The sequence below is a fragment of the Tachysurus fulvidraco genome, chromosome 19, assembly GCF_022655615.1.
Source record: "Tachysurus fulvidraco isolate hzauxx_2018 chromosome 19, HZAU_PFXX_2.0, whole genome shotgun sequence".
NCBI classification, from domain to species: domain Eukaryota; kingdom Metazoa; phylum Chordata; class Actinopteri; order Siluriformes; family Bagridae; genus Tachysurus; species Tachysurus fulvidraco.
The window spans coordinates 21,672,079-21,698,857 of record NC_062536.1 but is presented as its reverse complement, the minus strand read 5'-3'; the positions used below and the strand labels follow the sequence as shown (position 1 = coordinate 21,698,857).

The window sequence follows — 26,779 nt, the reverse complement described above, 5'->3', positions numbered from 1 at the left end:
AATCTTAGATGTTTGATTGAAATCTCAGACCCTGAACTGTAAACACTGATCAGCATGTCATAAACCTTATTGAGTAACAGTTTATTTTTATTGTCAGACAAAGTGTTTTTCTTTCTGTGAATACAGACATATTAACTGTGTCCACTGATACACCCACCACCACCACCACCACCACCACCACCACCACCAAATCAGGTGTGTATTTGTTTAATATAATATTTATTACTGTTCATTAAGTTCTAAATATTTCTGATCACAGCGTCGTATCAAGATACTCTTCTGTGTTTTTGACCTCAGTAATAACCGATCTACACCCTGTGTCACCTGGACCTCCATCCTCCCCTCCACTGGTTCTCTATGTGTTGGGAACGCTGCTCTTCCTGGCCTTAGTTCTTCTGCTGGTACAGTTTTACCAGAACAGAGTGCTCAGGAGAGGTACCACACTTTCACACATTTTATTATTATATTATTTAAAATCTCATTCTCATATTATCATTCATACTGATACATTTAATATTATATTATAAAGTTATTATTATTATTATTATTATTATTATTATTATTATTATTATTATTTTTATTATTATTATTATTATTATTATTATTATTATTATTTTTATTATTATTATTATTCCCCACTCCCAGTAGGATCTAGGATGAGGCGTAGGTCTGAGCCTTAGGCAGTCTATGAGGAGATCAACCACAGATACTTGGCTAGAAGAAGCTTAACACAAAGAGGTGAGTGATATGTGGACTGTTCTACATCACACTTATTGTATTCTATTTAAACTTCTAGCTGAAATTCACTGCATAAAAAATCAAATCACTCCATACAAAAATACACACCTCAATGTAAACTCAGTGATTAGAGCAATATTTTCTCCCAAATCCAGTGTGATTTATTTCTTTATAACAAATAAATAAAAATAAGCTCAATGTTTGTGAGAGGAAATGTGCAGTTAGAGTGTATGTGGTGTAGAGACAAGATTCTGCTGATAAACATCTGTTTTAGTGCAGGTGTGTGTGTGTGTGTGTGTGTGTGTGTGTGTGTGTGTGTGTGTGTGTGTGTGTGTGTGTGTGTGTGTGTGTGTGCGTGCGTGCGTGCGTGCGTGCGTGTGTGTGCGTGCGTGCGTGCGTGTGTGTGTGTGTGCGTGCGTGCATGCCTGCGCTTGCGCATACATTCCTGCGATAAAAATTAACTTAATGTGCAGAGTTCATGTGCGGTAGTATAATTATTTTTTATTTTATGGGGTGTTCTTTGGGGTTATGCATGCATGTGTATGTATGTGTGCATATGTATGTGTGATTCTTAGTGATGTGCGGATCGTGGTTATATCCGCTGTTCGTGTGAGTCTGTCTGTCTGTCTGTCTGTCTGTCCGTCTGCCTGCCTGATGATACATGAGTGAAATGCAGACACTCTTTATATCTGATTCTTAAAGCAGAAATGGAGAGACAAGACACACACACTGGATCACAAGACACACACACTGGATCACAAGACACACTGGAACATAAGACACACACTTGACACAAGACACACACTGGAACACAAGACACACTGGACACAAGGCACACACTGGACACAAAACACACACTGGAACACAATCTGTTAAAAGGATAAAAACCAAGCGGTGCGAGTGAACACTTATTTAGTTCAGCAGGTGTTTTAGAGACACAGCAGAATCACCTGAATCCCGACACAGTTGATGTTATTCTGTTTCTGGAAAATAAGTTATGGCCATTAACGTAGTTGCCGTTTCGGCTAAATTGAAACCATTTTTGTCGTAGGGCTATAAATGTATGGTGTATTGTGTAGCATATAATCAAAGAGTTATTGGAAAAAATACGTTCTTAATTGTTACTTTATTTAATTTTGGAAAATTATAGTACAATATTCAGAACTGTATTTTAAAAAGATGGAGTAATAGCCGATATCCAGTCATTGCTCAGGCTGAACAAATTTCATATGTGTTCGTGTTTGCGTTCGCCTGTTCGGGAAGTTCACAAAGATCTTGACATTCCAGCTAAAGTTTGAATGGGAGTAAAGTCTGTGTTTATGCTATTAATAAAATGTAGCTTAATCTGGATAGACCTAGTGTGTCTGATTTACAGGAGTTTGAATGCAGATTTTTCTGTCCGCCTGGGTTGTTTTTCTGATAAACTGATTAATCTTATTTTTCTGGAACATGCTAGGGACAAAACAACAACTGAGAGTCATAGCCACATGTCTTGGCTTTCACCAAAAAAAAATTCAAGTCAAAAGACCCAAAAATGGATTTTATGTGAATATTTTTCTACGGCCCTGGTCGTCGGGTGCAGCGTTTTTGTGTACTTGTTTACTATATAACTTTGAAATAAAAGGCTGCAGGCTCAGTCTGAAAAGCCATAAACAAGCATAGGCTCTCTCTCTATCACTCTGGTGTGAAAACAGGCCTGTAACTTGACACCCTGAGCTGTGAGAGGGACAAAAGGTCGCATACCGTTGGAATCGTCTGCTAATTGGCTAAACGGCTGTATAGGTCCCAGCCCATTTCATTGCTATTGGAAGGAGTAATTGTCAGTCAAAGGCGGGTTCCCAAAAATGAGGTCATGCCACCATTGGCTTCCCAGCCGGCTATCTCTGCCATACAAGCACCGATTGGCTCAAATGAGGGCTTATTTGATTGGTTAGGACCTGGGCTATAAATATGATGCAGACTTTGAATTTTTGAATACCCCAATTAGGAGTTAGAGCGGCAAAACGAGATGATGGCGCACTTCTGTTTCCAGTTTTCAGAACAGTAACGGAATATTTGCGGCGTGGCCAGAGCGTTTTGGATTAAAAGGCTTACAGATTTCAATTCCTTGGACCTGTGTGGATTTTTGTGGATTATTTGTGTTGGAATATATTACCCCAGTGAAGAAAGAGACGCGTCTAAAGGTAAGGGAAAAACCGGTCTAGTGCCACCTAGGTCAGTTTTGTCCAAAATTTTTTTCTAATTGTATGAAGGCTGTGAATCATATTGTGCTTTGTGTGTGGGCTTAAAAAAATATTGAGAGTATAAACTTTACTAGGTAAATGGGTTTTTTTTCGTGTTTTTGGAGGATTTGATGCTTTAAAGTTGAATTGAAGCTTGTTTCTGGGTCATCCCCTAGTGGTCACTTCTACCCGTAAGAGGTTACAGCTGATCAGAAGTCAGTTATACTGACAGGTATGATAATAATGGGACAGTGTGGCATCCACAAGCATCCAAATGATCATTAATGACATTGATGTGGATTTAATAGCTTTTATCTCTACGTCCTGACAGAGGACGTGTCCGAGAACTGTGACGATGCAGTTACCACTGAAACAAACACAAACATCATCACAGGTCAGTTTTTTTTGAAAATGGAAGGAATTTATTTACCTTAAAATGTAATACAGTAAAACTCAAGCTTTGTGACTAAATTCCATTTTAGTACATTGTTGAATTCTGTGTTCTGATTGGTCAGTAGGTGTTGATTAATTTTCTATAACAGCAGCTCTGACAGTACTGCAGATGTAAACCACAGGTTTCTATTAATGATCCAATACATTGTGGTTTCTATAGTAACAGCTCATTCACAGGAACTTAAATTCTTTTATTATTTTACAGATTATTTAAAAATGCTGCTTCATCACACCACCCTGTAACTCAGTATTTTACTGTAACACCAACACACACAGTGGTTCATTACTTATTCATTTATTTGTTCATTAGACAATCCAGAAGATTATGATGATGTCATCACTGAGGAACAGGATGTAGAAGAGACAGAATGTGAGCGACTTCCTGTTTTTCTCTAATGTACATAAGTTCGCAGGCAGCAGAGTAAAAGATTAAATTATATATGATTATATTATATATGATATATAATAAATATCAACTTTCAAATCAGTTTTTAGGACAAATATAATAGAACATGTATTTATTAAATAGTTTAGATTAGACCAGCAGACCCACACAGTACGTGAGGGTCTGCTGGTCTAATCTAAACTCTTTAGGAGGTCTGCTGGGAACATTTGAGGGTACGTGGGTACGCGAGGGTCTGCTGGGAATGTTTGACAGAATCTCCGGTCAGAGAGAACTTCAACTCCCACCTCCGGCAGAGCTTCAATCAGATTCCGAGAGAGGTTGGAGACATTGAGTCCGAGTGGACCATGTTCTCCACCTCCATTCTCGACGCGGCGGATCGTAGCTGTGGCCATAAGGTCTCCGGTGCCTGTCGTGCTGGAAATCCCCGATCCCGTGGTGGGCTACGGAAGTAAGGGATGCCGTCAAGCTGAAGAAGGAGTCCTATCGAGCCTGATTGGCTCGGGGGACTCCGGAGGCAGCTGATAGGTACCGAAGGGCCAAGCGAGCTTCAGCCCGGGTGGTTACGGAGGCAAAAACTCGGGCCTGGGAGGAGTTCGGTTGGCCTCGAAGAAATTCTGGCAAACCGTCCGGCGCCTCAGGAGGGGGAAGCAGTGCCCTGCTCACACTGTTTACAGTGGGAGTGGGAATCTGCTGACTTCGACTGGGGACATCTTCGGATGGTGGAAGGAATACTTCGAGATTCTCCTCAACCCCACCGACATGTCTTCCACTGAGGAAGCAGAGGGCGGGGGCTAAGTTGTGGACTCGTCGATTCCCTAAGCTGAGGTCACTGAGGTAGTTGAGAAGCTCCTCAGTGGCAAGGCACCGGGGGTGGATGAGATCCGCCCTGAATACCTCAAGTCTCTGGATGTTGTGGGGCTGTCTTGGTTGACACGCCTCTGCAACATCACGTGGAGGTTGTGGACAGTGCCTCTGGACTGGCAAACTGGGGTGGTGGTCCCTCTGTTTAAGAAGGGGGACCGGCGGGTGTGTTCCAACTATAGGGGGATCACACTCCTCAGCCTCCCTGGAAAAGTCTATGCCAGGGTACTGGAGAGGAGAATTCGGCCGATAGTCGAACCTCGGATTCAGGAGGAACAATGCAGGTTTCGTCCCGGTCGTGGAACACTGGACCATCTCTATACCCTAGCCAGGTTGCTGGAGGGTTCATGGGAGTTTGCCCAACTAGTTCACATGTGTTTTGTGGATCAGGAGAAGGCTTTCGACTGTGTCCCTCGTGGTGACCTGTGGGGGGTGCTCTGGGAGTATGGGGTCCGGGGCCCTCTGTTAAGGGCTGTCCGGTCCCTATATGACCGGAGCAGGAGTTTGGTTCGCATTGCCGGCAGTAAGTCAGACTTGTTCCCCGTGCATGTTGGACTCCGGCAGGGCTGCCCTCTGTCACCGGTCCTGTTCATTACTTATATGGACAGGATTTCTAGGCTCAGTATGGGGCCGGAAGGAGTCCGGTTTGGGGACCACAGGATTTCGTCTCTGCTTTTTGCAGATGATGTTGTCCTGCTGGCTTCGTCAAACCAGGACCTTCAGCGTGCACTGGGACGGTTTGCAGCCGAGTGTGAAGCGGCGGGGATGAGAATCAGCACCTCCAAGTCCGAGGCCATGGTTCTCAGTCGGAAAAGGGTGGCTTGCCCCCTTCAGGTTGTTGGAGAGCTCCTGCCTCAAGTGGAGGAGTTTAAGTATCTTGGGGTCTCATTTACAAGTGAGGGAAGGATGGAGCGAGAGATCGACAGGCGGATTGGTGTATCTTCTGCAGTGATGCGGTCAATATACCGATCTGTTGTGGTGAAGAAAGAGCTGAGCCATAAGGCGAAGCTCTCTATTTACCGGTCGATCTACGTTCCTACCCTCACCTATGGTCATGAGATTTGGGTCATGACCGAAAGGACGGGATCCTGGATACAGGCGGCGAAATGAGTTTCCTCGGCAGGGTGGCTGGGCGCTCCCTTAGAGATAGGGTTAGGAGCTCGGTCACTCGGGAGGAGCTCAGAGTAGAGCCGCTGCTCCTCCACATCGGGAGGAGTCAGCTGAGGTGGCTTGGGCATCTGTTTCGGATGCCTCCTGGACGCCTCCCTGGGGAGGTGTTCCGGGCATGTCCAACCGGGAGGAGGCCCCGGGGAAGACCTAGGACACGCTGGAGGGACTATGTCTCTCGGCTGGCCTGGGAACACCTCGGTATTCCCCTGGAAGAGCTGGAGGAAGTGTCTGGGGATCCCTACTTATACTGCTGCCCCCGTGACCCGGCCCCGGATAAGCGGTAGAAGAAGAAGAAGAAGAAGAAGAAGAAGAAGATTAGACCTACTGTAAATATTATCTGATACAGAACATAAACATCAGATCACTGTTTTTATAACAAATCACCGTTCAGTCAGATTAAAGAAACTGATGTGATAAATGTCCTCTATTCTCTTCATTTATGGTTTAAATATCAGAGAAATCCTACATAGTGCATCGTTTATGTATTATAAGTTTTTACAAAACAATAACTGTATTAATACAATATAAAGGATGTATTAAAGAAGTAAATGTGTTTATTTTACAGAATATGATGACGTGGAGGAGAAATCTCAGAACGACGGGGACCATGTGACTGAGACACGTCTACAAAGGCCTTTTCTCAGGAAATTACATTTCAACTTTTATAAACACACAAAATGACTATTATACTTCTAATAATTTCATTCATTCTGAACCATGTTCATTTTCTCACCTTGTTATTAGTAGATAAATTAGGGAGAGTTAAATCACCTCCATTATTACTTAAAGGGAATAGCTCCACCCACTTTGTAAAATAGTCAACCACTACAAGGAGATAGATGTTGCCCTTCTTACTTTTCGGAAATGGCCCCATGAGATCAATGCCCAGCATGTGACCCGGTTTGTTCACTTCAGTTGATTGAAGAAACCCAAGGGGTTTGGTATTTGAAGGTTTGTATTGTTGACACACAACACACTCTTTTACATGTTGCCACACATCCTTTCGGACATCTGGCCACCAGGCCACCTCCAAGATTTTAAGAAGAGTTTTCATCTTCCCCAGATGAGCACCTAAGGGGTTGTCATGGAAATAGCCTAGGAAAGTGGGAGTAAAAGATTTTGGGACTACCAGCTGATATTTAACACCATCAGCACTTGGAATAATTCGGTAGAGTACACCCTGCTGGATTTCCCATCTTATTCTATCACTTTTCTCCTCCTTTCCATCTACTTTTCCCATTAATTCCTTTACCTGCTCATCTTGTTCTTGGCCGACCTGTATCTCAGCCAGAGAAGTTGGTAAGTTGAAATTCCATGATGAGGTCTTCGCCACATATGCCTTGTTGTCTTCCACAGATCTAGATAGGGCGTCTGGTACCACATTCATTCGGCCCTTTCGATAGTGAACCTGGAACTGAAACCGCTGTAACCTCAAAGTCCACCTAGTAAGTCGGGATGTTGTCTTTGGAGAATTAAAGGCCCATGTCAGTGCTGCATGGTCAGTGTAAACCAAAAAAGATACACCCTCCAAATAATGGTGCCACTTTTCCACTGCCCACACAACAGCCAGACATTCCTTTCCTGAGGTTGAGTAGTTCAGTTCCGCTCCCCTCAAGCTCCGGGAGGCGAATGCGATCACGCGCTCCTCGTTATCAATGTTTTGTGAAAGTACAGCTCCAAGTCCTGTAGAACTGGCATCAGTTTGTACTTGAAAAGGATGGCTCAGATCGGGTTGGGCCAGCACAGGGGCTTTCTGCAGGGCTACCTTCAGCCTCTCCATACTCTGCTGACATCTGTCCATTCCCACGTGACACCTTTTCGCTGCAACTGATACAAAGAGGAAGCCAGCTCTGCAAAATGTGGGATGAATTTGTGGTACCAGCCCACCATGCCTACAAACCTCTGTAGTGACTGAATGTCATGAGGAACAGGGTAGTTGGTGATAGCACTTGTCTTTTCTGGGTCTACCTCCACCCCTTTTCCTGAAACAACATGGCCCAGGAACTTCAATTCATTCTTAAGGAAATGACATTTCTTCAAATTCAGGGTCAAGTTGGCTTGGTAGAGTCTGGAAAAAACAGCTTCCAGGTCTTGAAGGTGCTTCTGTTGAGAAGGAGAGTATACAATAATATCATCAATATATACGAAACAGATAGCCCCCCTTAGTTCACCAAGGACCCTTTCCATGAGACGTTGAAATGTAGCCCCTGCATTTTTTAGACCAAACGGCATGGTCAAAAACTGATACATGCCAAACAGAGTAATAAATGCAGTCTTCTCCTGACTATTCTTGTCCATTTGCACCTGCCAGTACCCAGATTTTAAATCCAAGGTGCTGAAATATTTTGCCCCATGCATAGATTCCAAAATATCAGGAATAATAGGCATGGGGTAAGCATCCTGGGGTGTTTTTGCATTTAACTTTCTATAGTCAACACAGAAACGTAGGCTCTGATCAGGTTTTGGCACAAGGACCACTGGGAAGGCCCAAGAAGATTGTGAGGGCTCAATTATGCCTTCCTGAATCATCCTGTGAACCTCCTCCCTAATAACATCCTTCTTGAGTGGTGAAACTCGATAGGCTTTGCATCATATCGGTATGTCATCTGTAGTTATGATCTTGTGGGTGGTCAGGTTTGTCTTCCCTAGCTTGTCTGAACAGACCGAAGGCCAAGCATACAGAAGTCGTTGTACCTCAGGTGGATACCTTAGTATCAGATCATCAATTAAAGTTGGTACTCCAGTAATCAATTGCTTAGGTACTTCAGAGTCCAAGGTTAAAGCCATATACAAGGTGACTACATGTTCTTCATGCGGGCTCCGTGACTGTTTTCCCAGAGGCTGGCTGAGAAAAGAAAATACTCTAGTTCTTCCTTTAATGTATAATTCATAATTATATTCGCCCACGTTTACTCGTACACCAGTCTGGCTAAGGAAATCCAGACCTAATATAAGTGGAAAAGCAAGCTGTTCATCTGCCATCAAATAAGTATCAACGGTCCACACCAGTTCATGCCACTCATAGGTAATAGGAACTCTACCTTCTGATTTTTGTGCCTTTCCGTCAGCGAGCATAAATGTTCTGTTGGCGTGTTTTTGCATTTGTTCACCTGGTTTAACCAGTGTTTCCCACACCAACTTCTGCATTAACGTGAAAGTGGAACCAGTGTCTAGTATAGCTTCAACTTGTTGCCCGTGGATACTCACAGCAACTCGAAGCAATGGAGGGGTTGTAGAATGCACTAAAGCAAGAGGTTGGGATTGCCCAGTAGTGGATTTAGGAACGTTAACATGTCGTACTATTGGATTCCTTTTTCCCTTTTCACTGGTCTTAATTTGATTTACCTTGGCCCAATAATCTCTTTTGGAGTTAAGGTCTCTTTCTACCATTGATCCAACCTTGACTAGCTGTTCCACTGTGTGCACATCCCCTCGTAGGCTTCCAGCCACAGAAGGGTTGCAGTTATTCAGAATCCTTCTTACCATTTCCTCCTCAGGAAGATCTTTTTTCCACTTCAGGCACAATGCCCTATAATCATAGGCAAAGTCTCTAATGCATTGATCGGGCCCCTGGATCATAGCTTTGAGTTGTTCCTCTACCTCAGTGAGATAGTCAGTGGGTAAGAATGCTCCCAAAAAGGCATCTTTAAAGTCCATCCAGTTGTGGATCTTATTTTTTTCGGCAAGCCACCAGCTCCGGGCTGGACCAGAAAGAACAGCATTCAGCGTGGCTACAAGTTCAATGTCTGACATATGTCTGAGTGTTAAAAAATTCTCACAACACTCCACAAAGTCTACCACATCACTGGTTTCTCTGGCTTCACCAAAGTGTGGAAATTCCAGATTGATTGGAGGTTTAGGATAAGAAGTGGATGGCTGTGCTGACTGCACAGAGTCTGAAGCAGAAGCTCCAAAAGAGAAACGTGACATAGGAGTGCTACTCTTTTTTAAATGGGCAACTTCCTTTATCCATTGTTCATCTCTTCTCTGAAGACACTCTACAACAGCATGTTCTAGCTTATCCAGAGACCTTTGCATTAATTCCTCAATCTCTTCAAACCACTGATCCAGAGTTGTTCTGAAGGCAGTTTCTCTGTTAAGTGCACTTTGATTGAAAGCTCGAAAATCCTCCTTTAATGTGTAAATTTCAGTGTGTACTTCGTGGACAGATTGGGTGAGGGTAGTTATTTCAGAGTCTATTCTCTCAATGTCAATTCCTACAGGCTTCAAAGGTGGTTGGCCTTCCTCATCACTCTCTTCAGCCTGACTGTTAATGTACAACTCACTTAATAGGGAACTTATTTCAGCAATATCTCGGTAGGCAACTCCAGATGAAATAGGCTGGGAAGGAAGAGACTCTGCAGCCCCCACATTGTCTACAGGAATGGACCCTGTCTTTGTGTTTGAATTAACAATCTCCATTGTAAGAACAAAAGCTGTTAACACACAACATATAAATCAATAACACAATCCACCAAGTAACAAATAACACAGATCACAATGTACATGAGCTCCCCGTACGGGCCACCATCTGTAACATCTGTGTGTGTAATCGGTCTCAGTGAGTTCTTGGACCTACAGTTCCACTAACGTTCGGCACTCATATACTGTGTTTAAATAGCAAGCGGCCAGAAAAGGACACAACAAAAATTCCGCACAACTAGATTGAATACACATGTATATATTATGACAGGAAATACAAACACCAACTGTTCACCACTTAGCTGCTTGACTTTAGTTGGTCCTTAGTTAGGCCTCTCTCAGTCCTTGCAGACCCAATGAATAATCCGAAAAAATAGATAAATCCCAAGGTTGAAGAGAAGAACAAAAAAGTAATCCAATTGTCTCTTGAAACTTCGCAGCCATGAAACTCCACCCTCGTTTCAACTTGAGACCTTGGTCCTGGAGAGAACTTGTAGGGAAGAACCACCATGCACAACTCCCAAACATTGCCTACTTTATTCTCTAGGCCTTCCTTCCTCTCCGGTGTACTCCTTCAAAATAAAAGTCCCCTCAATTACCCATAATAGGGTTTCAACCTAAAAGTCCCCCAAAATTAACAACATAAATAAAGGATGTTGATATAAGGCATACAAACTCAAAACCAGCTCAAACAAACAATGAACTTAAATTAAGCCCTGAAACACAAATAAAATAATATATATGCATTAACAAAACTGTGCCTCTTTTTAACAACCAAAAAGCAAGTATGTGCATAAGATATTGTTTTTGTGGGCCTTAATAATGTAGCAAGGCTACAATATTATAAAGTTTAAAATGTAATTAATATTTATCCCTGATGAGCAAGCCGGAGGTAACGGTGGTGAGACAAAACTCCCTGAGATGATATGAGGAAGATTTGAACCTCATCCTCATATAGTGACACTTTACAGTAAATAATGTCAATGTAAATAATGTCATTTCTACAAAAAGAAAAGTTCGTAGGAATGTTCGTAAAAGTTTGTAACATCTACAACTGAACACAAGATAAACACACAGAGATTATAGTATAAATATGTTAATTAATACACAATGGTAATAAATATTATTGAGCTGTAATAACAGTTATCTATAATGTAGTTAAATTAAATATAAGTTATGTATGTTGTAGATATTAGAGAATATAGAGGCACAGAGAATCTGCCACAATCTACATTTGCAGTATTTTGTGTAGTAACTGATAAAAAAGAGAACAATGTTCATCATGACCTGCACACGACCTGGTGTAATACTTTCTCTTCTGTTTTGTGGTGACTTGAGAAACATTTATAGAACAAAGCAAATTAAGTAGAATTTTGAAGAGAAGCATGTTTTCAAGTGATCAGACATTTAGATGGATTCATCTGAGCTTCTCTGTAAAAGTCTCTTTATCAGAAAAACCTTTTTAGCATTTGTTCTGTACAATTACTTTAACCTTCATATTGTCCCAGGTTCTGTTTGACCCGGCCGGAAGAATTTAATGTGTCATAACTTGGGTTTTCTTCCACATATTTGACTGAAATTTAGCAGGATTGTTCCAAATTATGAACTTTGCAAGCAAACTTAATTTTGTCTATTTTCCTTGAACTATGTATTCAGAACAATATAAACTACGCATTTTTGTTCCGCTTGGGTCATTTTGACCCGGCCACATTTACACACACACACACACACACACACACACACACACACACACACACACACACACACACACACACACACACACACACAAGCACTGGGCATAGCAATTCATTAGGCCTTGCAGAAAAAACAAAAGCTACTCATTTGTAAATACTTCACACTTGTTATATGCATTTGTACAGCTGGGGACAATATCTTCTCCTCTCTTCCTCCTCTACCAACAATCTTTACACACACACACACACACACACATACTCACACACACACACACACACACACACACACACACACACACACACACACACACATTGTGTTTTCATATTCAAATCATATTTGTTTCCTCTTTTATTTATGGATTTAGTTGCATCAGTCAGCTTTGGCTTGGAGATATGCTGAGTAATGTCTTTGACCTGGAGATATGCTGAGTAATGTTTGACATTTATCTGTCAGCTGTTATCCAAAATAATATTTAATAATTTCTGCTTATTTTACTCAAAACATGGCAAAATTTCATAAGGTTTATCATTCATAAATTAAGTATAATAAAAAACAGAGCAGAGGTAAACAAAGTTTTATTCACATGAAATTATGGCATGTTTTTGAGTGTGTGTGTGTGTGTGTGTGTGTGTGTGTGTGTGTGTGTGTGTGTGAGTGTGTGTGTGTACGTGTGTGTGTGTGTGTGAGTGAGTGTGTGTGTGTGTGAGTGTGTGTGTGTGTGTGAGTGTGTGTGTGTGTGTGTGTGTGTGTAGCCTGTTGGTTGATCAGATGACATCAGGTGGGCAAAATAGATTAAATTAAAAATGGTCAAAATGGTTTCAAAACAATCTCCTGCCATTGAAAAATACCAGTCTGAAATTGTGCATCAACTTTTGTGCCTCTATAGTGATAATAATTCAAAATTACTGTTTGTTTTGTTTGTTTTTGTTTTTTTACTAAAAAATGAGGCATTTTTGTAAATAAATAAGGTTTATTATACCGAATATATATTTGTAAAATATATGTTAATATGTTGGAAACAAGTTAGACTAAAAAAATAAAAAGGCTATCATATATAAATCATTTTTTATAAGCAGTCAAAACAGACAAGGTCAATTTGACTCAGCGCTCCTAATTTGTATAGGAGGACAATACAAGGGTTAAACATTTCCTGGAAACTTCCTGATTCATTACATCATTACAGTAAAATGATGGCAAAAAAAATGTTGTTGGTTAGAAAAATATTTATACCTACAGTAGATAATCTAAATCATCTAAGCACCTTTCATAATAATTTAATAAATGATTTCTACATTAAAACATTAAATTTGTAGAAACTCCAGTACAATTAGTGTATTTTTATAAGGACATTAACACGTAAGTTTTACTATGTATGTTGGAGAATCTGCTGTATTTCTCCTGGAAATCTACACAAACTATTTTATGTAACATTTCTAATATTTTTCATTTTTTGTATTTACACTAAATTATAGTGTTCAGCAGATTAGTTTACAGAAACATCCTTTAAATATCATTAAAGTATTTAAAGCATTACAATTATTATTAAATTGTATGTAAAGTTAAACATACATCTATACAGTTGTATGAAATTTTGCACTTGACAAAATAGCATTTAAAATTTTTGAGGTATAAAGAGTCGTCTAAAAATAAATAAATAAATAAATAAATAAATAAATAAATAAATAAATAAATAAATAATGATTATATTTGTTTTTCCTACCACTCTGTCAGGTTTAAAACCACAAGCTGTATTTCCTCTATTTCATAGTTTCCTGAATTGTGTAACAAAAAGTGAATATTTCAGTTACATGGTGAAAAATGTAGCTTACTTAGTTGTGTAATGAAAATTCAGGGGTTTTAATGCACCAAAAATTACATTGGTGACTTCAGCACTTAACACAATTAACACTTAACACGTAACACAATTAAGTTCTACTGTTGTTTTTTATTATTTAATTTCACCAAAAGTTGAAGTGATTTCTTATCATAATCCATCCTTTTCTCTGACCACTTGGAAGATGTTTCTCCACAAAGCTTCCAGGGTTTCTGGACACAGGGTTAGTAGTTTCAGCTCCTTTGCCCTTTTCCTTGCTTGACACAGGCCAATAATTTTCCCCTTCTGAAACAGAGTAATGTCTTTCCAATGACAACAGGATCTGACTTAACACTTGGTGGTTTAAGAAATGAGAAGCTGCTCACGGCTTCAGTTCATATTAAATAACCTGTTAGCAGCTGAAACATATTAATCACTGCAGTAATAATTCAGTGGAAAGCTCTTACCTGTTTCATTCTTTTAATTCATTCATTCATGTTTAATTAATTAATTTCTATTTAAAATTAAGGTGGTGATTTTTTTGCCAGGCTGTATATAAATAAATCTAATTCATGTTTATAAATCTGAATTTAAATATCTGTTGTTTATAGTCACACAGTCTTTAACTGTCACGCCCACTTTACACAATGGTTGTGTGTGTGAGTGTGTGCGTGTTTGTGTGTGTGTGCATGTGTGTGTTTGTGGGAGTGAGTGAGTGTGTGTGTGTGTTTGAGAGAGAAAGTGAGTGTGTGTGTGTGTGTGTGTGTGTGTGTGTGTGTGTGTGTGTGTGTGTGTGTGCGTGTGTGAGAGTGTGTGTGTGTGTGTGTGTTTGTGTGTGTGTGTGCATGTGTGTGTACACACTGCTGCAGTACTAACCTTGAACTCTTACTGATGCTGATGGTCTATGTGTTCTTTTAGACTTTCCATAGCCTCTAATAAAGTTGAATCTAATCTAATCTAATCTAATCTAATCTAATCTAAAGTAATACGTTCCACTGTCAGTCTCACTGATATCATAGAAGATGGTGGTCCAGTCTTTGTAACCAGATTCCTGTAGGATCTCCCTGGAGGTCTGCATCATATTGTTCTGTAATCTGAAAACAGCAGGGTATGAGAACACAGAGTCCTCTCAGAGCTTCTACACTCTCTGGTAGACTGACGGAGAATTCTCTACGCAAAACAGCTGCAAACAAACAATAACACACACACAATAACACACACACACACACACACACACACACAATAACACACACACATGCATACAATAACACACACACAATAACACACACAATAACACACGTGCGCACACACACACAATAACACACACATACACACAATAACACACACGTGCACACACACACAATAGCACACTTTCAGTGACAAAACACCAGGGAGCATTTGAGGGTTCGGTGCCTTGCTCAAGGGCACCTCAGTCGTGGTATTGCTGGCCCGAGACTCAAACCCACAACCTCAGGGTTAGGAGTGAAACTCTCTAACCATTAGTCCACGACTTCCCCCTAAATACTAACACATTTAAATATAACTAATATTATTCTTGAATTTTTGTATTACAGTAATCTTTAAATTAACCCTTTGTGTTATGTTTATGTTCTGTAAAGCTGCTTTGGGATAATGTCTATTGTTAATGAGATAATGTCTATTGTTAATGAGATAATTTCTATTGTTAATGAGATAATGTCCATTGTTAATGAGATAATTATTGTTAATGAGATATTGTCTATTGTTAATGAGATAATTATTGTTAATGAGATAATTTCTATTGTTAATGAGATAATGTCTATTGTTAAAAGTGCTAAAGAAATAAACTTTAATTAGAATTAGAATGTGTGCTCCGTTTAAATGAGAGCCTTCATTTCATTGTACAATTACAATAAATTATTCTATTCTATTGATGAGATAAACTGGTTTAAGGAGTGATATTACACTTAAACAAATCTTCATTATTGAAATACATTAATGAGGATTTTAATAAATCTCTGGAAAATTGTCTGTAGTGTGTGAGTGTGTGAGTGAATGAGAGTGTGTGTGTGCCCTGTGATGGATTGGCACTCCGTCCAGGGTGTATCCAGCCTTAATGCCCGATGACGCCTGAGATAGGCACAGGCTCCCCGTGACCCGAGTAGTTCGGATAAAGCGGTAGAAAATGAGTGAGTGAGTGAGGATTTTAATAAATGTATAATTTACATTTATTGGGCTTATTTAAGTTTAATTATTTAAGTTTTGTTATATTTGGTAACATAATTAACCATAACGTGAATACCAAAAAATAATAAATAAATATTTTTGATGAACATTTTGGTTTATTTTGGTTGATTTAGTTGGTTATTCATGCAGTCACCATCATATGGTGGCGTGAGCAGGCAGAGGATCGATTTCAGCTAGTAATGACATGTCTAGAGACTAAGCTTCTGAGAAGTGTCCTAAATCTCTTTCTCCTATCTGTGTTTGTTTTATTTCATTATTAACATCATTATTGTCATCATTATTCACTTCACCTAAATCAAAATGAATTTGCTCCATCGTTGTCTGCCCGTGTGATGTTTCCGTAAGTTTCCTCCTCCTCCTCCTCCTCCTCCTCCTCCTCCTCCTCTTCCTCGTCCTCCTCCTCCTCTTTACTGTTTGACTTTGTCTGATTTTCTTCCTGGACTTCCTTAATGACTGGTCCTGTAGCTCCTCCCTCAGTGTGTTGTTCCGAGCTGTGTCTGATGGTGGCGTAGTCAGTAGTAAGAGCAGAAAGTCCTCTGATTTCACTTCCTGCTCCGTTTGGAAACTCCACAGTGGAGTAATGAAGTGACTCTGATAACATGGTTTTGTTCATATACACTGACTCTTCATCTTCCTCCTGATGCTCCACCTGTGGAGATCAAAAGGAATTAATATTCAATAGTTCAAACTTTTATTTAAAGACACAGATATTTCTTCAGTCAGCTAACCGTGTTGAGTCCTACTGCTTCTCCTCGTCCAGAAGGAGTCGATTTCCTAATAAATGATCGAATAAATAAACATTTAGATTTATAATGTTATATTAAATATATTTAAAAATGTAGACTTACATTTAGTGTTTTTGTACATTACTTGTTAATATGCTTAAAATAAATCTTTTTACAGTGAACACACCTTAAACACAGGAATATACCACACAGTACCATCATTACTGAAGCTCCAACAGCAGCACCAATCAGCACAGAGGAAACATCTACAACTGAACACAAAATAATTAAACACAGAGAATGGAATTCAGTGAGAATCAACTCAGAATTAAAAAAGAAAATTAAACTGCTTGTAAATTCTACAATCTCTGTGCATTTTATTAGCTCATAATATTGTCTGGACAAATGTCATATTGTACAGTTAAATATCGGAAAAAAATAAAGAAAGAAAGAAAATGATATATTAAAATGCTTAATACAGTAAATATTACAATAAATACAGGCTGCATTACATAGCTTTTATAATAAAGATTTTTAATAATTAAATTAATAACTTTCTCTGGTAACTTTCTAGCTAACACGTATTAGCCCAGTGACTGAGCGGTTGCTATGGGAACAATAAGGTATCAGAGCGAGTGCATTAATATAAATCTGCACTACAGTCAGAGATGCTGTTAGAGAGAATTAATCAACACCTTCCAACCAATCAGAGTCCAGGATTTAACAGCATTGTGGTGAAAACATAATGAAAACATTAACAGTGAAATATTAGTGTATTTAATTTGAGCAACTCCACTGAACTAAAGTGTGTTAATGGGAAAGTAGCTTGTGGTGAAACCTTCAGTTATCTTCTGAATGTTTATCAGAACACAACGTGTTGTAAAGAAGAAGTTACATTTTCCACAGAATAAGCATAAATCTTGGGTCTGATTTCCTCTTTCCCTCATGAGACTGAAGCGCACTAAGAGAAAACTTCTTGCAGCTGTTTTCTGAATCTTAAACAGAATTTAAGCCTCATTTCTGCATTTTAGAGCTTCCTGAATTATGTAATAAAAACTTTAACACAACAAAACATGTACATTCCTGTCTTGTTTAATGTACACTGTTTTGTACACACACACACACACACACACACACACACACACACACACATACACACACACATATATATATGCAGAATTATAATTACAATTGTTTATCAAATTATTACCGATATGTGAGGGAGTATGAGTGTGTATCTGTGTGTGCATTTAAGCTTGAACTCATGGCAGAGGCAGTCAGGTTTAAAATCAGTAATGTTAGGGTTAGGGTGTAGGATAAACGACAGTGCACGACAAAAGACATTGCAGGACAAAAGTAAATTTAACCAAATTTAGTCTCTGTTTTATTCTTATACCAACTTTAATTTTTTTAATTATGAGAATCCAGTACTAAGATTTTGACACTGTAATGGAGTAAAAAACAACTTAGTAAAACATTACTAACCTCCAGCAGCCCACGGAGCTTTGTTAATAAAGGACAAGAAGAGTTGTGATGCAATGCCCTGCCTATTGGAGCCAACACACTGCAGAGTGTGTACGTTCTTAACTGATTTTTGGATGGAGATAGAGCTTTTTAAACCCGAGTCACCCACAGGTTCCTCTCTGATCTGTGTGGCCTCAGAGAGGTGAACAGTTTGTCCAGAGAGACTCCACTGCAGTGTAGGAGATGGGTTTCCATGAACCTCACAGGAACACATGATCAAATCCTGAGTGCTGTTACAGCTGGAGGATGGAGAGACCCGAGGAGCATCTGACAGAGAGAGAGAGAGAGAGAGAGAGAGAGAGAGAGAGATTATTATTATATTATAGTAAATAAGAATAAAAAAAATTTAAATGTTAAAACAATAAATAATAATTAATTAAATAGTGAAGGAGGACTCAGATAAAATTCAGATAGCAGAGTCTTAAAAAATAAAAATAACCCGACAGCTGAACCATAAGACTTTATGTATAATTAGAATTAAGAACCAGTTGGAGTCTACAAACACACTAATTCCCAATCATTACAATTGCAGTATAAATTTCTCCTGAGAAGTTCACCTCCATCCTACATTCCCCATTGAAACCTAGTCTCACCCTATCTGATGATGTCTACCCCTTCTTGCTCATCACGTCCTGGTGTTGTTAAGATCTAACAATTCTGTTCAGCTGCTCCTCTGTTCTCCAGTTGCTTCCAGTCACCACTCAAGCACACATGCTCTTCACCACTTTGTCACTTTCATTCCTTAGTTCCATAAACAACCTTGCCTCCTGTCACCTATATCACCTGGAGTTTCTCATGGTTAAATGCAGACCGTTTTATCTACCGCGGGAGTTCACTTCCACCATTATAACTGCAGCTTACATTCCCCCCGATGCTGATGCTAAGCTTGCTATGAAAGAATATGCGGCCATCAGTAAACAACAGACTGTTCATCCAGAAGCTGCGTTTATTGTTGCAGGTGATTTTAATCACTCAAACTTAAAGGCAGTGCTCCCCAAATTTCACCAGCATGTTTCCTGTCACAGCAGAGGGAGCAAAACCTTAGACCATGTATACAAAAACATGGCTGGGGCTTACGCTGCGACCCCCCTCCCCCACCTGGGACAGTCAGATCACCTCTCTTTGTTCCTCACCCCCAAATATGCTCCCCTCATCAATCGAGTGAAGCCATCAGTGAGAACCATCAAGTTATGGCTCACAGAAGCAGATTTCATACTCCAGGAAAGGTTTCAACACACAGACTGGAGTACATTTGTATCTCAGGCCACCAGCGACACTCACACAGACATTTACTTTTACACCTCCTCTGTACTGGATTACATCAATACCACCATAGACAGTGTTACGACTCAGAAACAGATAATCACATACCCAAATCAGAAACCCTGGATGAACAAGGAGGTGCGCCTCCTGTTGAAGGCACGCAATACTGCCTTCAGATCAGGTGACGCACAGGCCTTACAGCACATCCAGAGCTAACCTGAAGAGGGGCATCAAAGAGACCAAGCACTGCTACAAGCGGAAGATTGAGGAGCATTTTTCCAACTCTGACCATCGACACATGTGGCAAGGCATCCAGGCCATCAGTGATTACAAATCCCCCCACTCCACTGCACTCTGTGCTCACACACTTGGACAATAAGAAGACTTATGCACGTATGCTGTTTGTTGACTTCAGCTCAGCATTTAACACCATCATTCCATCCAAGTTAATAGCCAAATTAGTAGATCTGGGCATTAACACCAAAACGTGCAACTGGATCATAGACTTCCTGACCAACAGACCCCAGCAGGTTCGATCGGGCTCTATCTGCTCCAACACCATCACACTCAACACTGGTGTACCACAGGGCTGTGTGCTGAGCCCCTTCCTCTACTCCCACTTCACCTCTGACTGCAGGACTGTGAAAGGACCTAACTCCATCATCAAGTTTGCAGATGACACCACAGTGATCGGTCTCATCACCAACAATGATGAGACTGCCTACAGGCAGGAGATCCAGCACCTAGCCACATGGTGCAATAACAATAACTTGCTCCTTAACACCTCCAAAACAAAGGAGCTCATTGTGGACTTCAGGAAAGAGTCAGAAGGCACGCATGACAACATCCACATCAATGGGATGGCTGTTGAGCGCGTTTCCAGCTTCAAGTTCCTGGGGATCCACATCTTGGCGGACCTGTCCTGGACTACCAACACCTCCAGCCAGGTCAAGAAGGCTCACCAGTGCATCTTTTTCCTGAGGACACTAAAGAAAAATCAGCTTTCCTCGGATATCCTGGTGAACTTCTACCGCTGTGCAATAGAAAGCTTCCTGACCAGCTGTGTCACAGTCTGGTATGGGAGCTGCTCTGTTGCAGAGCACAGGGCATTGCAGCGGGTGTTGAAAACCGCTCAGCACATCACAGGGATTCCACTTCCTGCAATGGAGGACATCCAGAAAAAACGCTGTCTGCGTTGAGCTCGCAGCATTCTTAAGGACTCCTCTCATCCTGCTTAAGGACTCCTCTCATCCATAAATCTTGTACAAACTGTATATCCTGCACTTGCTACTATTGCACTCTGGTTAGACAATAAACTGCATTTCGTTGCCTTGTACATGTACATGTGTAATGACAATAAAGTTAAATCTAATCTAATCTAATCTAATTTACATCACTTGGATTTCAATGACAGCTGTATTTGTTTTATATTAACAAGCCCTCACATGAGAGACTAGTATCTTGTCAGCGCTAGTCATCAGCAGATGAATGAGTTTCTTTTTTCAAGAAAGTTCCTGGTATCAAATATTTGTGGAGTTTCTTGACTGTGTTGGCATTTAAACTATACTTTTTTTTTCATCAATAATTTCGTGCTTTCTTCGTTTTCTTAATTTTCTTTATTTTCAACTGTGATCTTTAAGGAAAAGTCCTGGAACTCTGATATTTTAACTGACTTTGGAGCTCAATTTGCAATTAAAATTTTAATCTTAAGACACATAAATACTCACACTGAACATCCAGGAACACAGATGTGTTGTGATCTCCGTGCTGGTTTTGAGCTCTACAGTAATATAAACCACTGTGTGTAGAATCAGTCGTGTTGATGGTGAGATGGTCTCCGGTTCCTATCTGCTCTCCGTTCTCTCTGTACCAGGTGTAGTTCAGCACTGCTGGGTTTGCATCACTGCTACAACTCAGAGACACTGAACTGCCCAAAAGTACTGAATCAGATGGAGACACTGATACTGATGTGTTTCTAGGACCATCTGAAGGAGGAGGAACAGGATTTAGGAGACTCCATAAATCATTTTAAAGGTCTACTGAATGTGACTTGATTAAGATTAAACCCTTACACAGAACATGTAGAGTACGAGAGCTCTGTACTGATTTGTTAAGGTTCTGGAGCTGGTAGGTGGCAGTGCAGGTGAAATCGAGTCCATGATGCAGGTGAGTAACGTTGAAGTTCAGCTTTGAGGAGCTGAAGCTGGTGTTGTGGTTCTGCTCCTGTCTTCTCTCCTCAGGCAGGAAGCTCCATGTAATAATAGGGGGTTTGAAGGGACATGGAGATCGAGCAGAGCAAATGAGACTCAGTGAAGTTCCCTCCTCCACCTCATTGTGGTCCACCACCTCCCCCTGATCCTCCTTATACAGTGTTATTGAGGGTCTGATTGGAGATGCTGAGATAAACACACACTATCACATTAGAGATGAGTTTGAAATGTGTTCCAGTGCATCATTCGTGTAATTACAGTGTATACACACACACACACACACACACACACACACACACACACACACACACACACACAAACACGACACACACACAAACTCATACATACACATACACAGTCATATATACATACACACACACTCATACATACACAGAGGGAGAGAGGGAAAATGTACCTGTCCAGGAAAGCAGACACACACACACACACACTCTCTCTCTCACACACACACACACACACACACACACACACACACACACACACACACACACATACACACACACACACACACACACACTCAAACACACACACACACACACACACACACACACACACACACACACACACACACACACACACACACACACATACACTCACACACACTCACTGCTGCAGTACTCACCTCGAACTCTTACTGATACTGATGGTCTATAAGTGTTTTTTAGACGTCCCAAAGCCTCTAATCTAAAGTAATATTTTCCTCTGTCACTCTCACTGATGTTGTAGAAGATGGTGGTGCAGTTCTTCATGAGGAGATCTCCAATAATTTCACCTTCAATCTTGTTCTCTGTAGCTACTTTAGAGTTAAAGACTTTGTTATTCTCTTTAGTGCCATTTGTTAACCAGATTCCTGTAGGATTTCCCTGGAGGTCTTCGTCAAATCCTTTTTCAATCTGAAAACTGCAGGGTATGAGAACACAGAGTCCTCTCAGTGCTTCTGTCCTCTCTGGTAGACTGATGGAGAATTCTCTACACAAAACAGCTGCAAACACACAATAACACACACACACACACACACACACACACACACACACACACACACACACACATACACATACACAATAACACACAGCATTAAGTCATTACTACAGTAACACACTGATTATCTAGCCATATTTACATGATCTCACAAATTAGATTAGATTCTACACAAACCTTGAAATAGAGAGTAAATGATGATGAGCTTCTTCACTGATTTCATTTCTCTGTTCATGAAAAGTTCATCTGGAGAAGAAACAAATATAATGAGAAATAATCTCAGACAGTAAAGTACAGATCAATACAGTGTGTGTATTACAGTGTGTGTATATTACAGTGTGTGTATATTACAGTGTGTATATTACAGTGTGTGTATTACAGTGTGTATATTACAGTGTGTGTATTACAGTGTGTGTATTACAGTGTGTCTGTATTACAGTGTGTGTATATTACAGTGTGTGTATTACAGTGTGTCTGTATTACAGTGTGTGTGTGTGTATTACAGTGTGTATATTTCAGTGTGTGTATATTACAGTGTGTGTATTACAGTGTGTATATTACAGTGTGTGTATATTACAGTGTGTGTATATTACAGTGTGTGTGTGTATTACAGTGTGTATATTTCAGTGTGTGTATATTACAGTGTGTGTATTACAGTGTGTATATTACAGTGTGTATATTACAGTGTGTGTGTATAGTACAGTGTGTGTATTACAGTGTGTGTATATTACAGTGTGTGTATTACAGTGTGTGTATATTACAGTGTGTATATTACAGTGTGTGTATATTACAGTGTGTGTATTACAGTGTGTGTATTACAGTGTGTATATTACAGTGTGTATATTACAGTGTCTATATACAGTGTTTGTTTATTACAATGTGTGTGTATTACAGTGTGTGTACATTACAGTGTGTGTATATTACAGTGTGTGTATTACAGTGTGTGTATTACAGTGTATGTACATTACAGTATGTGTATACAATGTGTGTATATTACAGTGTGTGTATATTACAGTATGTATATATTACAATGTGTGTATATTACAGTGTCTATATACAGTGTTTGTATTACAGTGTGTGTACATTACAGTGTGTGTATATTACAGTGTGTATATTACAGTGTTTGTTTATTACAATGTGTTTGTATTACAGTGTGTGTACATTACAGTGTGTGTATATTACAGTGTGTATATTACAGTGTTTGTTTATTACAATGTGTGTATATGACTGTACATTAATACATCCTCGTCCTGGTAGATTATGCCACCTGTTACCCCGAGGTGGTCCCACTTCGAAAGGCCACCTTCCAGAATGTTGCCTGGGAGCTCCTCAAGTTCTTCAGTGGAGTGGGAATCCCCAAATACATCCTCACCGACCAATGTACACCCATTCACTCTTAATCAATCATTCACTACCGCTTATCCGAACTTCTCGGGTCACGGGGAGCCTGTGCCTATCTCAGGCATCATCGGGCATCGAGGCAGGATACACCGGTGGATACACAAGTGGAACTGTGTCGGCTGTTGCAGGTGAAACATCTCGCACCGAGCCAGCACCAGGATTTAACCGAGCTCATCAACCAATTCTCCGGTCGTAGAAATGGACGGTGGTAAGACAGCAGCCATATTGGTTCACAGAGACCCGTGGTCATGCCATAGAAGAGGAAGTGGCCAAAATGCTTCAGGATGGCATCACTGAGTGATCCGTCAGCCCGGGGTAGAGCCCTATTGTCCTCGTCCCCAAGCCGGGTGGAATGCTCCGTCTGTGCAAAGACTTCACCAGGTATCAGACCTTGACAGCTACCAAGCTTCCTCAGGTGGAAGACTTTGTGGAGAGACTCAGAATTGCTCGGTTCATTTCTCACAAAGGGCTATTGGCAAGTCTTGTTAGCCACCGAGGCCCGGCCTAAGATGGCCTTCAGCACCCCTAGTGGGCACTGGCAGTACCAAGTTCTCCCGTTCTTCCTGCAAGGGGTGCCAGCCACCTTCCAGAGGCTCATGGACATAGTGAGATGCCTCCACCAGCGCTTCGCAGCTCCCTACCTGGACGATTTGATAATTCATTCCTCCACATGGAACGATCACCTGCCCTGGGAGTGCCATGGGTAACTAGATGGTTTCTTTCTCATCAATATTTTTTGTTCCAGGTCAAACACTGAGCCGGGGCCCAGCACAGGAACATATCACATCAATAATTACACCCTTTGGCCCCACCGACTGCTGGGCAGGGGCTCCGAGCAAAGGGGGAGCCTGTGATGGTGGCGCCAACACCACCACACAAAACCAAAAGCAAAGTGTCTGTATATCGTATGTGTGTAATATGTATATATTGTGTGAATACAGTGTGTATATTGTGTGTATATTGTGTGTATAATGCAGTGTGTATATTGTGTGTGCATACAGTGTGTTTATAATACAATGTGTATATAGTGTGTTTATATTGTGTGAGTATATTACAGTGTGTGTGTATTGTGTGTGTATATAGTGTGTATACAGAGTGCACATATTACAGTGTCTGTATAGTACAGTATGTGTGTGTATTGTGTGTATACAGTGTGTGTGTGTGTATACAGTGTGTGTATACAGTGTGTGTACAGATTGTGTAGTTAACTTCAACACTTGAGACACAGCACTGTTTTAATATACACATGTTGGATATTTACTACTTTGTCATCATTGTCATAGCTGAAAGTGTCCCACCTCAGACTGCATCACACACACACACACACACACACACACACACACACACACACACACACACACACACACACACACACACACACACACACACACTGCATCACCACCACACAATACTTTAGAACACTACACACTTGTTCAGTCATATTTCCTGATTCCAGTTTTGATCCTCGATCCTTTCATGTCTTTGTTGTTGTTCTCTTACTTTTTATTCATCTGTTTATCATCTTTTCTGCCTTTTAATGTAAGAATAAAAAAGTTTGATCCTTACCTAAATGTGTTCCCAATGTCCAGTTCTCAGAATTAGTGTGAGCACAAAACTGCTGATCTTCCTCTTACACACACACTTACACACACTTACACACACTTACACACTCCCACAAACACACCCACAATCACACACACACAACTTCCTTAGTTTGTCTGTATACTTACAGTTTCTTAGATTTCTGTCATTTGACAGTCTCCTTTATCTAGAGCCAATTTTACAACATTTATAAAACTCAGCTACTATTTATTCTGTTTATTCTGTTTACTTTTTATGTATATGTTTTATTTGTTTTTCAGAGTTTAATTACATTGTACAGTGAATAAAATAATAAACATTTAAACATTCTGACTGAGGCAGTGCTGCCCCCTATAGGACAAGGGCTTTAATTAAATTCATTTCCATTTACACTAACACTTTTAACACTAGACATCAGTTACAGTCTCCAAACTCGGACCATTGATTTACAAATGGAGTCATGAGAGAAGCTCACAGTCTCTTCGTGTTGCAGCCACAGGCGTATGAGACCTGTAACGAGCAACAGCTCGAAGCCGCAAACTCGTCCTGAATACTTTAAAGGCGTAACAGCTGTTAAAAAAACAGAGACAATTGTAGACGAAAATGAATAGATTTTATCTTAGTTTTTATTTTAGACAAAACATTTTCGTCTCGTCTTTTTTCGTCAACAATAATGCATGGTAATTTAGTCTTAGTCAGCGTTTTTGGACAGTGGTGCAGTCTTGTCATCGTCTAAGACAAGACTATTTACTAGTGTCTATTTGTACCTTGACCCTCATCACCAGATGTTCCTGCTACAAGTACAGAAACTCATCAGGCTCATTCATGTTAATCTTATGTTGTTGTCAGATGTTCCTCATGTTTGTCTTATTGCTTTTTCCTGTGACTGATCATTTAAACCTCACACTGCTTACCTGAGTTTAAACACCTGTCTCAACAAACACACCATACCTCCTTTAGCACAAACTACAATTCAGCTTCATTTCCTTCAACCCCATCCCCCCCCCCACACACACACACAGACACACACACATAACAGTAACAGAGAGTAAACTAAAATTTAATTTATAAGA

General features: G+C 40.3%; 3 protein-coding genes across 8 annotated transcripts in view; 1 reads left to right on the top strand and 2 right to left on the bottom strand.

Moving 5' to 3' along the window:
- The window catches only part of LOC113650187 (B-cell receptor CD22-like), a 1,781,460-nt gene that overhangs the window by 899,606 nt on the left and 855,075 nt on the right, over positions 1-26,779 (top strand). The gene's annotated exons all lie outside the window — the stretch shown is intronic.
- Positions 1-26,779, bottom strand: part of LOC113663360 (antigen WC1.1-like) — an 870,979-nt gene that overhangs the window by 283,627 nt on the left and 560,573 nt on the right. The gene's annotated exons all lie outside the window — the stretch shown is intronic.
- Positions 13,893-25,766, bottom strand: LOC113663457 (myelin-associated glycoprotein-like). 3 transcript variants are annotated; one of them, XR_007138617.1, is made up of 11 exons: positions 25,692-25,766; positions 22,902-22,970; positions 22,369-22,728; positions 21,591-21,914; positions 21,246-21,503; positions 18,217-18,522; positions 16,919-17,003; positions 16,735-16,780; positions 16,297-16,655; positions 14,657-14,874; positions 13,893-14,086 (listed from the first exon to the last, which is right to left on the bottom strand). XR_007138617.1 is itself a non-coding variant. In XM_047803964.1 (9 exons), the coding sequence occupies exons 2-9, from the start codon at positions 22,957-22,959 to the stop codon at positions 16,302-16,304; spliced, it is 1,791 nt and encodes a 596-aa protein (XP_047659920.1). In that variant the 5' UTR covers positions 22,960-22,970; positions 25,692-25,766; the 3' UTR covers positions 16,038-16,301. The 3 variants fall into 3 exon arrangements, 2 of the variants coding, with proteins under 2 accessions (XP_047659920.1, XP_047659921.1); XM_047803964.1 differs by lacking the exons at positions 13,893-14,086; positions 14,657-14,874 and having other exon boundaries at positions 16,038-16,655; XM_047803965.1 differs by lacking the exons at positions 13,893-14,086; positions 14,657-14,874; positions 18,217-18,522 and having other exon boundaries at positions 16,056-16,655; positions 25,692-25,764.

Bases quoted from the DNA above. Each gene is read 5' to 3' on its own strand.
- LOC113663457 (XM_047803964.1), bottom strand. From the start codon at position 22,959: ATGAACAGAGAAATGAAATCAGTGAAGAAGCTCATCATCATTTACTCT. The intron at 21,915-22,368 runs GTGAGTACTGCA...TGTTTATCTCAG, and splicing joins AGTATCAGTAAGAGTTCGAG to CATCTCCAATCAGACCCTCA. The intron at 16,656-16,734 runs GTTAGCTGACTG...TGATCTCCACAG, and splicing joins AAGCAGTAGGACTCAACACG to GTGGAGCATCAGGAGGAAGA.